The sequence below is a fragment of the Micropterus dolomieu genome, linkage group LG13, assembly GCF_021292245.1.
Source record: "Micropterus dolomieu isolate WLL.071019.BEF.003 ecotype Adirondacks linkage group LG13, ASM2129224v1, whole genome shotgun sequence".
NCBI lineage: Eukaryota > Metazoa > Chordata > Actinopteri > Centrarchiformes > Centrarchidae > Micropterus > Micropterus dolomieu.
Window position 1 is genome coordinate 7067870 of NC_060162.1, and position 13202 is coordinate 7081071.

At 39.1% G+C, this 13202-nt stretch overlaps 3 protein-coding genes across 4 annotated transcripts in view; 1 reads left to right on the plus strand and 2 right to left on the minus strand.

Moving 5' to 3' along the window:
• Positions 1-3106, minus strand: part of gfm2 (GTP dependent ribosome recycling factor mitochondrial 2) — a 7671-nt gene extending 4565 nt beyond the window's left edge. The window contains exons 1-8 of the mRNA XM_046066093.1: positions 2782-3106; positions 2603-2687; positions 1881-1926; positions 1693-1790; positions 1152-1277; positions 980-1068; positions 794-882; positions 649-709 (exon numbers count right to left, since the gene is read on the minus strand). Coding sequence (XP_045922049.1) covers positions 649-709; positions 794-882; positions 980-1068; positions 1152-1277; positions 1693-1790; positions 1881-1926; positions 2603-2687; positions 2782-2823 — 636 coding nt within the window. The 5' untranslated portion in view covers positions 2824-3106. The remainder of the gene's footprint in view (positions 1-648; positions 710-793; positions 883-979; positions 1069-1151; positions 1278-1692; positions 1791-1880; positions 1927-2602; positions 2688-2781) is intronic.
• Positions 3107-3329: 223 nt separating this feature from the next.
• nsa2 (NSA2 ribosome biogenesis homolog (S. cerevisiae)) lies at positions 3330-7451 on the plus strand. The gene is made up of 6 exons (XM_046066099.1): positions 3330-3488; positions 4629-4816; positions 6022-6172; positions 6307-6486; positions 6658-6850; positions 7143-7451. The coding sequence occupies exons 1-6, from the start codon at positions 3486-3488 to the stop codon at positions 7208-7210; spliced, it is 783 nt and encodes a 260-aa protein (XP_045922055.1). The 5' UTR covers positions 3330-3485; the 3' UTR covers positions 7211-7451.
• Positions 7452-8965: 1514 nt separating this feature from the next.
• Positions 8966-13202, minus strand: part of tor1 (torsin family 1) — an 8771-nt gene continuing 4534 nt past the window's right edge. For both annotated transcript variants that reach the window (XM_046066097.1, XM_046066098.1), the window contains exons 4-5: positions 10520-10647; positions 8966-10412 (exon numbers count right to left, since the gene is read on the minus strand). In XM_046066097.1, coding sequence (XP_045922053.1) covers positions 10168-10412; positions 10520-10647 — 373 coding nt within the window. In that variant the 3' untranslated portion in view covers positions 8966-10167. The remainder of the gene's footprint in view (positions 10413-10519; positions 10648-13202) is intronic.

Genomic DNA, 13202 nt, shown 5'->3' on the forward strand with positions numbered 1-13202 from the left:
TAACCAAGGAGTGGCTCTGTAAGAAGCATATCAAGGTTCTGGCGTGGCCTAGCCAGTCTCCAGACCTAAACCCAATAGAGAATCTTTGGAGGGAGCTCAAACTCCGTGTTTCTCAGCGACAGCCCAGAAACCTGACTGATCTAGAGAAGATCTGTGTGGAGGAGTGGGCCAAAATCCCTCCTGCAGTGTGCGCAAACCTGGTGAAAAACTACAGGAAACGTTTGACCTCTGTAATTGCAAACAAAGGCTTCTGTACCAAATATTAATATTGATTTTCTCAGGTGTTCAAATACTTATTTGCAGCTGTATCATACAAATAAATAGTTAAAAAAATCATACATTGTGATTTCTGGATTATTATTATTTTTTTTTTAGATTATGTCTCTCACAGTGGACATGCACCTACGATGACAATTTCAGACCCCTCCATGATTTCTAAGTGGGAGAACTTGCAAAATAGCAGGGTGTTCAAATACTTACTTTCCTCACTGTGTGTGTGTGTGTGTGTGTGTGTGTATGTATGTGTATATATATATATATATATATAAAAAATATGGTAGGCAGGTGTACAGTAATGATAAAATGAATAAATTCTAATACAGACAGCTGAAGGACAATGATTGCTACTTAGTACTTATTTCAGTATACCTGCAAGAGGACTGGATTGGCTTTCAACTTCTGTTTTATGCTCTCAATGGAAAAGCGTACACTGAAAAAAAAATTAACAGTTTCTAGTTAATTTTGGAAAAACAAGAAAAAAACGTGTATATGGTCAAACTGTTTATTCACTGACTTTGCTGCAGGCTTATCCATCTTATTCAGGAAACAAACGCAGGGAACATGGTGCTTCTCTGCTTGTCTCCACACGGTCAGAGTCTGGGCCTGTTGGTGTTTTCAAGGCAACAGATGCGACTGTGTTCAGAGTGTACCCAGTTATGTAACACAACAACATTTTAAATACAAAAAGCAGTGGGCTAACCTCAACACCGGCAGAAGCATCAAACACGGCAACAGCCCCGTCAAGAACACGAAGTGCCCGCTCTACTTCGAGAGTGAAGTCAACATGTCCTGTAAACACACACACTCAGTGAGTCGCTGCTCCTTCTCATTTTCATTGTAATGTTTTCTTCCTGCATGGATGCTATTTCTACCTGGGGTGTCTATAAGGTTTATTCTATGACTTTTCCAATCAAACGTGACCGCTGCCGACTGTATGGTGATGCCGCGCTCCCTCTCTTGAGCCATAAAATCTGTGACTGTATCCCCATCGTCCACATCTGAAAGCAACCAATTAACAGAAATAAATGAAAGAGACAGAAACAAACAGGTAATGCATGGGTAAGAAAGAATTAACTATGTCCTAGGGCTGGGCAGGGCAATAAAACAATAATTATAATTATTGCAATATAATTTTCCCCCAAAACAATATGACAAATGTTTTGAATGTTCTATCTCAGAACTGTTTGTCATGTTCTGACTATAAAGAATAGTTTAAAACCACAATTAACCATCGGGTTTCTTCAACTTTCACTCAGGAGCAAAATTCAACCTTTAAACTTGAAAGAAATTATTTGAACTTTATCATGATAATTATCGATATCGAATGATCTGTAATTTTTTATCGTGATAACATTTTTGCCCATATAGCCCAGCCCTACTATGTCCACATCTTGTTTTAACCATCCTACACACCTCCTAGTGCTCTTGTATAGCCAGAGTAATAAAGCATCCTTTCTGTGGTTGTTGTCTTTCCTGCATCAATGTGGGCCATAATGCCAATGTTTCGGATCCTGCAGACACAGTGCACGGGTTATCACAGAGCCAAGAACACAGCTGTGTCTAAAGAGCATTTCAACTGACTGCAGAATACAATTACTTACTTGGATATATCAGGGTTGACCACAGCCCGCAATGATTTGACATCATCTATGAGAACATACAGTATAACAATGATGATCTGACTGAATCTGTGATTCTAAGTGTAAGTTTCTATGACTGACTATGCTATACATAATATAACTGACTAAAGGACTAATCATTTAGTCAATACAATATACAAAATAATAACTAATGCACATCACAAGGTATAGCAGCTCTATGTGAATGCAGTTCAGAAACCCCCGATAAATATATATGTTGAGTTTCAGATTTCATTCTTGACCTTGCAAACAGCCATTAACAAAACAAATTCCATTTAGTTCTGGAGATCTCCGTCATATCATATTATCTTCATCAGCAGATATTTATCTGATGACTTGATTTCTCGTAAGTGCTCAGAAAAAAAAAAGAAAATGTACATTTCTGTGACAACAGGGCAACCTCCATTTGCAGATGAAGATCATGAGATATGATCAAAAGCTCAGTTACCAAATGGACCATGCAGTGGTGAGTGCTTTTTCAACAAAAGAATTTTTAATAATTATGTAAGACTCCATAAAACATCTGTAAAACTTCAACCTTCTTAAACTTCAAACTTCTTACCTGATAAATAATTATAATAGATAAATAAATAAATAATTCCAGTAAATTTAGTCACGTTAACTTCACGAATTAACCAACGTCAGCACTGGTTAATCCTGGGTCTAGTTAGAAAACAACTTACCTGGAAGAAAGCTGTAATGTCTTTTTACCTGACAGCTCACTCTACATCTGCAGCATTGGAGCCCAGCTGTTAATAAATACCTTCCCTGTGAATGACAACGTTCCTCCTATGAAGTCAGTCAACATCATTTGAACATAATACATCACTGACAGCCCTTAGCTTCACAAATTATATCTTACCCAAATCATCCTGCTTAATGTCGGAAAGGCTCTAACACGCATCTTTAGTGTCTGCTTATCTTCCAAGCCTTTTCCTCAGAATCATTTTGACATTTAGACGAACCTTTGAGGAGCAACACTGCGGTCAAAAGACTAACGTTAGATGAGCAATGTCAGCCCACTTGTAACTGCTACACCATAACAATACAAAGGAGGGAGATTTATAGCTATAACCAGCAGATGAATACTAAGTTTATCCCATACTAAAGGCTTAAAAGTCCTACAAAACTGATATACAGCTGTTTAATGTCACGCTTTCTTAAGGCACAGCTCCAAAATACATCCCTAGGAACAAGCGTGTGGTTCATGTTTCCGGGCACGAAAATTTAATTGGTTGCGTAAATATTAACAATTGTAAAATTGTTTAACATACGTACATACAGTTATACATATTTTTCTTAACAATATTTATTAATAAATCATGTATTTTTGTCTATAAAACGGTTACGATTCACGGTAAACTGTTCTTAATCCGAAGCCGTTCATATTAAACCAACGGACAACCGGTTACGTTAGGATGACGTACTTCCTCTAAGTATCGGCTTTGGGGAAAACAACATCTAAAGGACCCCAGCCTCACAGCAAAACACCAAATATTCTGCGTTTTTTTCAACTGGTACCGCCTGTGACATATTCACTGAAACACCTAACTCCTTACACACAAAATGGTAAGAAAGCAACCGTTTCTAATTGTATTTTTTTACTTTTACCAGGCAGTTTAACGGGTTAGCATATTGTGCTAGCATTAGCTTTAGTTCACATGTGGCAGGGTGACGGGCTGGTGTGTAAAGTGTTTATATTGAAACCAGCGGGCCTCCACTGACTGAGATTTAAATAAAATGTATGAGCATGAACGATTTTTCTGAAAATTCGTGTACTACTTGTTTACTTGCACGTACGTGCACTTGTACGTTACTTACCTAACGTCAAAAGGTCAAAACCTTTTAGTTTAACATTCGTGTGAATAGCCATTAACGTTAGGTTTTATGCAGTGTAGATTTCATTTATGTGCCCAATCTAGTTATCAAATTCACTATATTTAATTTGCTATCTATCTGGATTGGAGGCGTTTCTGGCATTCGTGTTTCCATACGATTAAACGAGAGATTGATAGATTCGGATTGCAATTAACCATGATTTTCATTATTGAGAAATCTGCCAAATCATGATTTCTCAGAGCCCAAAGTGACGTCTTTAAATTGCTTGATTGCTCATCAACAATCCCAGAAGCATAGCATAGATATAAAACAGAGGTAACCATCAGATTATTATCAGTTTATTTCTGTTTACCTTTTTTATGATTATTGTATTGTATATTGACTGTTTATTGTCTGCTATGTAGCAGAAGGGAGTTGCAAATGGAATTTCATTTTACAACCCTATCATAAAATGACAATTAAATTATCTTGAATCCTTGACTTCTTGAATTTGTCACATTTGAGAAGCCTGAACCAGAGAATGTTTGGCATATTTGCTTGAAAAATGACAAACGATGTAGATTGGTTGTCAAAGACCTTTAGTTATGTGCCTGTTTAAATAATAAAGCTTCTAAAAATGTATGCAACATGTAATCCAGAGGTTAAATGTAAAATTTGCAAACACAGCTTTACTCCATGTCAGTTTCTCAAATTTCCACCATTAGCAGGCTGTAATATCTGCCCACATTAAAGCATCTATACTGTATGCGGCATCCTAATTGCTCATTTTTACTTGGAACTATAAACTGTAGATTACTGCACCAAACCAAACCTGTGAATTTATCAGTCTTCGTGATCAAGTTCATTAAATGTATTCTTTTTCTCTCGTAGCCCCAGAACGAGCACATTGAGTTACACCGCAAGCGGCATGGCTACCGTTTGGACCACCATGAAAGGAAAAGGAAGAAGGAGAGCCGTGAGGTCCATGAGCGGTCTCAAAAAGCCAGGAAGTTAATTGGTTTGAAGGCCAAACTGTACCACAAACAGAGACATGCAGAGAAGATCCAGATGAAGAAGACGTGAGTATAAACAGAGGAACAACTGGGGTTGTCTTTATAAATGCTGGCTGCTTTAATAAACAAGCCATGAAAACTATGCCAAATACAAAACATTCACGACCTTTTACATGCACACACCCCTGGTTGATCTCTGAGGTCTTCATGCCAACATTTTTTAACCATTCCCAAAACACGTCTTAAAACATTTAAAAAAACATGTTCGGCCACCGAAATTAATTGCTGGTGTTTGGCCTAATACGTCTAAAGACGAAATAAATTTTACCGAACAATTGCGTTGACATGTCGGCAGTGTGCAATCATTTTAAAGTGTCCGAGAAAGACGCAAAAATTGCCGTTTGCAGAAACTGGTCTGCTGAATTGTCTCCTAGCACATCCACATCATCTGTGGCTGACTTCTTAGAAAAGGCTTAGAAAACGTTCTAACCTGCATTGAGTGTTTTGGTCACTCGTTTCTGAGAATGAGGAAATCCACTGAAACGGACCAGTGCGAGCTGACAGGCAGGTTAGCGATTCTATCCTGTCATTTTCTGTCTTTACAAAGACTAGTGTTGCAGTATGAGAGTCCTGCCTGAAGAGAGGCTGTGAAGTCTTCATGTTACACGATACGAGAACCACATACAACATTTTTTTTAATCAAATTGGGTCAGACTTGATGAATTTAGCGTGAGGATACACACATGGCAACGGCTGGGTTTAAAAATAAGGTGTCTATACGGTATGGAAATAAGATTAATTGTATTATATTCACAGAAAGTATAAAACATATTACATGTGTACATTAAAAGTAAATGGACACATGTAATTTACTTTACTGGACCTTCGGACCCACCCACCATAGTCTCTCCAAATCCTGTGGGAAACACTGAGTGAAAAGCACATTTTGACTATATAATTTATGAAATTAGGGAAAAATGTGAATGTACTTGTTCGGTATTTGGCAAATTTTTTCATTATATTCGGCTTCGGCCAAGAATTTTAATTTCAGTGCATCCCTATTTTTAAACAAGCTTTTAATTTAGCAATGTGCTCTTGCTGTCTTCTAATTTTGTGGTATTGTGACCTTTTACATGCATTTGTCATTTTGTTCTTTTATTTGCTGTAAAGCACTTTGTGACCCCCATATGTCTGTGAAATGTGCTATATTAATAAACTTTACTTACTTACTTAAATGAACTGCCAGACAATTCTGACTTGTATCTTTGCAGCATCAAAATGCATGAACAGAGGAAGACCAAGCAGAAGGATGATGACAAGACCCCATCGGGAGCAGTGCCAGCCTACCTGTTGGACAGAGAGGGACAGTCCCGTGCTAAGGTCCTCTCCAACATGATCAAACAGAAGAGGAAAGAGAAGGCTGTAAGTACCAGCTGAAATCTGCTCACCATTTTCCGCTGGTTGTCTCATAACATGCCACAGTAAATATTTCTTGCTGTTATGTAAACCATCTTCCACTTGTTAACTGTCTGATGAATGTGTAATGTTTTCTGTAGGGTAAGTGGGAGGTTCCACTGCCAAAGGTACGTGCCCAGGGAGAGACCGAAGTGCTTAAAGTCATCAAAACTGGAAAGAGACAAAAGAAAGCCTGGAAGAGAATGGTCACCAAAGTTTGCTTTGTCGGTGACGGATTCACCCGTAAACCTCCAAAATATGAGCGTTTCATCAGACCCATGGTAAGTTCACAGTATAGTTTGACTTGAAATGTTTTGTCGTGTTAATTCTTCAATAATCTGTAACACTGTTTCTACACATGCCTTTAGGATTAATGTTCAGGTTAAATTGTGCATTTCTGTTTTAAGTGCCTACTCCTCCTAAATGACCTCCCTCTCTTTATTCTACTTCAGGGTTTGCGGTTTAAGAAGGCTCATGTCACACATCCAGAGCTGAAGGCCACATTCTGCCTTCCCATCCTCGGAGTGAAGAAGAACCCGTCCTCGCCCCTCTACACTTCTCTAGGAGTCATCACAAAAGGAACAGTCATAGAGGTCAATGTCAGCGAGCTGGGCCTGGTCACACAAGGAGGAAAGGTTATCTGGGGTGAGTGCTTAATTTTGTGTTAATCCATAAGTCCATTGGACAGTGTAATAACACACTCAGTAACAGTAATGTGTTTATTACCTACTTTTGGAAATATGTCAGAAACATGTTTAAACAATAAATCCAGCTTCCATTTTCAGTTTAGAGGCTTAATAACTTGATAAACATGTGAGATATTGCCATAAAAACCTAGCAAATTTGATCCATAGCTTTGTACACATGCATGTGCAAGACACCTGATGTTGTAAACAACATGAGATGTTGTAACAAAGAAATTTCTTTTACTTCCCAGGTAAATACGCCCAGGTGACAAATAACCCAGAGAACGATGGCTGCATCAATGCAGTCCTGCTGGTATAAGACTCTTGACCTTTATACAGACTGTGCCTGGTAACTCTAAATTTAAACAAGGAGTGTTGATTACAACCAAGAACACAAAGATGCAACAAGCAATGGGCTTCAAATCACGGGACTGTCAGGAAGATCGCTGATGCTGCACTTGGCAACACGACAGTTTTTCTAACAGGAGGATGCTCAAAGGAAAATAAAATAGGGTGATTACTGAGTTAAAGTTCATATAAATAAACTTGATATGACACAAGATACGTTTCACTTTCTTTTCCACATATTCCACATAATAAGTGAATATTTAAGCAGTTAAGCTACTTATCTGCCTCACAGACCCGTGCTGATATCCTGTTGGTCCAGAGATGTTTAATAAAGGAGGCTAAGAAACAGAGCTCATTGTGAATAACAAGCGAGGTGTGATCCTACCAACGGGATTAAGCTGTTCCATGAAATCACCTCATAGCTAATGTAATCAGATTAATTCCTGCATGGTTTGAAAATGTCAGTTCATTAATGTTTATGAAGAGGGACACAACACAGAAACGGAACAACACATTCAATATAACATGAAAAATGAAATGGCAACAAAGGACACAACAAAAATTGTACAATAAAATGACCCTGCAATAAATGTGATCATATATTTTGTAGTTTGTTACCAGCACCTCAGGTAGTAGATGCAAACTGTATAATTTTAACACATCTTACAGAGGCACGGTATCACTAAAATATTCCACTTTAGGTAGCAGTCTCCTTATATTCAAAAGTAGTGGACTGATTTCATTGCAGTAATCTGAAGTAATACCTGGGCAGATGTGACCTATTGGGTGACATAAGATGAACAACAGCTCTAGTTGAGATGTTTCTGGATTACAGTAAAGTATTACGTTCATTAAACGTGGTGTATGTCTCATGCTCTTTCCCTCTGCTGAGCATATAGTTTTCCCTAATATCTTCTGGCCAGATCTGAGCTATAAAACTACAGGGTGGTCAATGGAAACACAGTACATCAATATTTATCAGTATAACTGTAATCTATTATTTTCATAGAAAATGTCAGCCCAAAAGGGAGTCAAACAGCACTTAACTACCAAGCTTCACGTGTCATTGTTTGAGGGAGAATATGGCAGGAAGCAGCTTACAATTGAATAGCTTCTAAAAGCACAAGGCATCTGGAGCAGAAGGATCTATCTTGGAGGGCTGCAGATTTCTGCAGGTCATCGATGGATCAAAACCAAACACTACAGATTTGCAAAACAGGCCTCAGACCTGGTGCCAAGCTGAGCACCAATCTGGGGATTCTGTGTGGAAAGTCTGGCATCATTTATCTGGCCATAAACAACAATCATTTATCCAACAACACAGTGAGTGTAATGCAAAAACAAACTAGTATAGCTATAAAATGTAGTGACTGTCTATTAGTGTAAACTATGTGATTTTATAATTTGGAATGTATGCATTACAATGTGAGAGCTTTATAGATAGACGTGCAAAAACAATATGCATTAACAACAGCATTTAGCCCAGAGCTGCACTTTGCACAATAGTGTTTTGCAAGCTATTTGATTATTGTGTCACTCCTATTTCACGCCAAATGTCATAGAGAAAAGAGGAGAGCCACATCTGAATGATTGCAGTTCAAAGGGAAGATAAATGTTTGTGAAATAAAAAAAGTTTGGCATTTTACGTGAGACACTAACACAAGCAAATGAACACAGTATTTCTCAGACTGGTGAGAAGCGTGCATTAAAAAACAGTGACACTAAGAAAATCTCATATTTTATTTGTGATTTGTTTGTCTGGTGTGTTTACAGTAGAGAAGCTCGCCAGTGTTTGCTCTCCTTTCACACCAACAATGTTCTTTCACAGTCCACTAAAAGCCCCTTCACCTACAGGTAACTGAGCAATTGTAAAGAAAAATTTGTGACTTTTTTTCTCTCTTTTTTTTTGTGGTTTCAAAACCTGACGACAAACGTGTCGGATTTTGAGAACCTAAGGGAACATTTCCTTCCACAATATGAAAAGGACAGACTTAACACTTCCTCCTCTTTAAAAACAAAGTTACAGAGTATTGTGTTTTGAAAAAAAGATTTTTTTGCTACATTTTAAATCAAACTAATTGGATAATCAACATTTAGTATTCCGAACTGTCTGCATTTTAAGAATTAAAAAAGAAATGTGTGTTGCAAGTTCATACACAAGTGTCCAAATGTAGCTGTTCAAAAACTCTTAAGGCAAAATAACATCTGGAAATGTTTCACTATGGATACATCCATATCAGTTACAGTGTATATTACATTAAACAAAATCTGTTTGTAATGTACCATATTAACCAAATGAGATATTAAAACTGTGTGGCTGCACTGTATAAAAACAGCTTTCTAATGTTGATTATGATATGATACATATAAACAGAATTTTCTGCATTACGTATTTGAATAGTGAGCCCTGCAGACGACCCTGCCCTGCCCACCATGGCCAACTTTAGAGTACAAACTGATATGGTGGATGTGGACACATGCGTACAAATTATATATATGTATATGGAGTACATATAAAAAAAAAAAAAGAAGTGCACAATAGTGACATGCCATAGTTTCACTGACAGACACCCTGTTGGTCATCAAAAAGAACAAAACCGTCCTTGAGACTCATTGTGGTGTGACAAGAAGGCAGAGATCAAACCCCTTAATCAGTTACAAAGGATAGCATTTCCATCTTATTATTTTTTCATACAACTGGCACTGTGCTCTTTCATCAGCCTCTTCAGTTGGTGTAAGCGAGATGCAACATTAGAGAAAGCCTGCTGAAATCGTTCATGTGGCCAAGGGCTCAGACACAGAAACCTCCGCAGAGACCTCTTCAGAGTTCTATCAGCTTGGCTTCCTCTCCTTAGTCATTTGGCCGAGAGCATTTTCCTTTAAAAAGTGCACACAGTGATTGAACGTTGTGTCCATCAGATGTTGACATTATGTGTAGTAGTCCAGTTTGCTCTGTATCGTCTTGCAGCCTTTGACAGAGAAAACTCTCTCAGATTTGGGGAAATAGACTAAATCTCTGGCCACCAGGTCGGCCACTTCCTGGTCTGGCCGAAGCCCTCTGGCTTTCATCTCAGCCAAGGCGCACTGGACGACGTGCCGGTACTCTAGAGGCAGAAAAGGGACGAAGAAGTCCACCAGGTTCTTGTCAATCAGACTTGCATGCCGCAAGCCACCTACAGGAGGAGATAAACAGATATTTCAAGTCATATCTAGTATCTGAATGACACAGACTCCAACGTATACGGCAACACAAAGAACCATTCATTTAATTCATACTCACTGTTCTTGTTGTTGAACACCGATACAGAGAGCACCGTTTCCAGGTCTTTTAGCTCTATTTCTTCTCGAATTTGTCCTGCTTTCCAGAAATCTAACGCCGTCTGTACAATGTTCTCACCTCCAGCATTGCTAGAAAAATCAGAAACGTCTGGTGTTACTACTATTTACATTTATCAACAACCAATTCAACACATACAAATATACTAATTCTTCTATTTCGAACTTGTTATTAATCAGAATCAGTTTTATTGCCAGGTATGTGTACACATACGAGGAATTTGACTCAGGATTGTACATTGCTCACGATGTGCTTACTTATACAATAATAAAATAATAATAATAAAATCAGACACAAACTACAGAGTAGACAACACTAATATACACAGTATGAACAAAACAATATAGACATATTGACAAATAGTGCAGTGATCAGAGTAAACTATTCTCATTATGTACATGTTGAAGGTGGATATGATATACAAGTACACATACATGTACACATGTACACAGTGTGATGGAGCATAGTGCAAAGGATGCTGGAAAAAATAAATAAGACCTATGACCTTATGACCTGAGGTAGGTGTATTGGTATACAGTATATACAATATGACATAGTATGAACAGCACTGAAATAGAGAATGGTGAATAAATAAATAATAAGTGGAAACTAGTAAACAGGTGCTGATTAGAGACAGAGTTACTGGGTTATTACACAGGAATTGTTCCTGACACTGTGAGTCAGAAATCAGCTGTTCATCAGAGTGATGGCTTGTGGGAAGAAACTGTTCCTGAGTCTGTTGGTTTTGGCGTACAGTGCTCTGTAGCGCCTACCAGAGGGGAGGAGCTGGAACAGGTTGTATCCGGGGTGAGATGGATCTGCAGTGATGTTTCCTGCCCATTTCCTGACTCTGGAAATGTATAACTCAGTGGCAGTGGGGAGAGCACACACCCCTGGGGGGCGCCAGTGCTGATAGTCCGGGTGTTGTATGTGATGTTTCCCAGCCTCACCTGCTGACTCAGGTCAGTCAGGAAGTCTGTGATCCACTGACAGGTGGAGGCTGGCACAGTGAGCTGGGTGGGTTTGGTGCTGAGGATGTCCGGGATGATGGTGTTGAACACCGAGCTGAAGTCCACGAACAGGATCCTAGCATATGTCTCTGGAGAGTCGAGGTGTTGCAGGATGTGATGCAGACCCAAGTTGACAGCATCATCCACTGACCTGTTAGCCCTGTAGGCAAACTGCAGGGGGTCCAGCAGGGGGCCTGTATTGTCCTTCAGGTGGGCCAACACCAGTCTTTCAAAGGACTTCATGACTACAGATGTCAGGGCGACAGGTCTGTAGTCATTTAGTCCAGAGATGGAGGGTTTTTTGGGACCGCGATGACTGTGGAGCGTTTGAAGCAGGAGGGAACTTCACACAGCTCCAGTGATCTGTTGAAGATCTGAGTGAAGATGGGGGCCAGCTGGTCTGCACAGATTTTCAGGTACGATGGAGACAGAGGGGGAAGGTGACTGTTTGAAGATGGTGTTGGAGTGGGGGAGAGGTGTGACTCTGGGCTTTTCAAACCTACAGTAGAAACCATTCAGCTCGTCTGCCAGTCGTTGAGTACCAGCAGTGTTGGGGGATGGTCTCTTGTAGTTTGTGAGTGTCCGCAGGCTTCTCCACACTGACGCAGGGTCGTTGGCTGCAAAGCTGTTATTTAGCTTTTCAGCGTAGCACCTCTTTGCAGCTTTTCACAGATTATTAGAATTAATAATTTGCTGGTATTTTCTTAAAAAAATATTGAAAGTGAAGGTTGAACTATATAAGCAGGACAGAGCATATTGCAACCAAATATATCTCAAACACTGCAAACTGGTTCAAAAATGTTCTACAATGAATGCATCAGTTTTTTTTATTATTGTCAAATGCAACTTCTAAAAAAACCATCTCCTCAAACTGAGCACATAGTATCACTACCATTGTAAAAAGTCTGCTAGAGTTACATTAAACATCACCAAGTTTAGCATTATGTTCTTGCGCATACATTTTGTTGTTTAAGTGAAAGAAAATTTAGTAAATGCTCAGTTTAAATGTTCCGTAAAGGAGATGAACATTAATACAGCAGCAAATTTTTAGGAATCCTGTGACAGGGATTCTTGTGAGATTCCTGCAGGATGGGAGTCAATTTCACTATTCATCACGGGATGGGGAAAGGATGGGACGGGACTCATTCTTTTGAGATTGGGACGGGAGTAGTTTTGTGGGAGCAGGATGGGACAGGAGTGAAGCTATGTAAATATGTAGTGGAGTAATGACATCACATCCCCTCTGTGTGTGTTGTTATCTGAGCTTCTCTGTTCTTTGTTTCTGGAGTTGGTCCAGCCTCATGTGGATGCTGGTGCAAACGAGTCTGTTAGCTTTAAGGAGAGCAATACAACGGCTGTTTCTTTTCCCATCTAAAGCTGTGAATCAAGTGTTTATTTAGACTAAACCAGAGTTGGTCAATTCTATCTAGTTTTAATGAAGTCTGTTTTATGATGACCTGCGAGGAAAAATTACTGTTTTTCTCAATGGAGTCTGGTGGGCTGGAGCACTCATTTGTTTTTGACAAATTTTTTGTTTTTGAGATACTAGTTCTCTAGTGCGACATTTAGTAGCAGTGAATGTGGCATACAGCTCCTCCAATTTCATACCTCCAATT

Coding starts and splice junctions, on each gene's coding strand:
- nsa2 (XM_046066099.1), top strand. Junction 4,817..6,021: donor AAGATCCAGATGAAGAAGAC/GTGAGTATAAAC, acceptor GTATCTTTGCAG/CATCAAAATGCATGAACAGA. Junction 6,487..6,657: donor AGCGTTTCATCAGACCCATG/GTAAGTTCACAG, acceptor ATTCTACTTCAG/GGTTTGCGGTTTAAGAAGGC.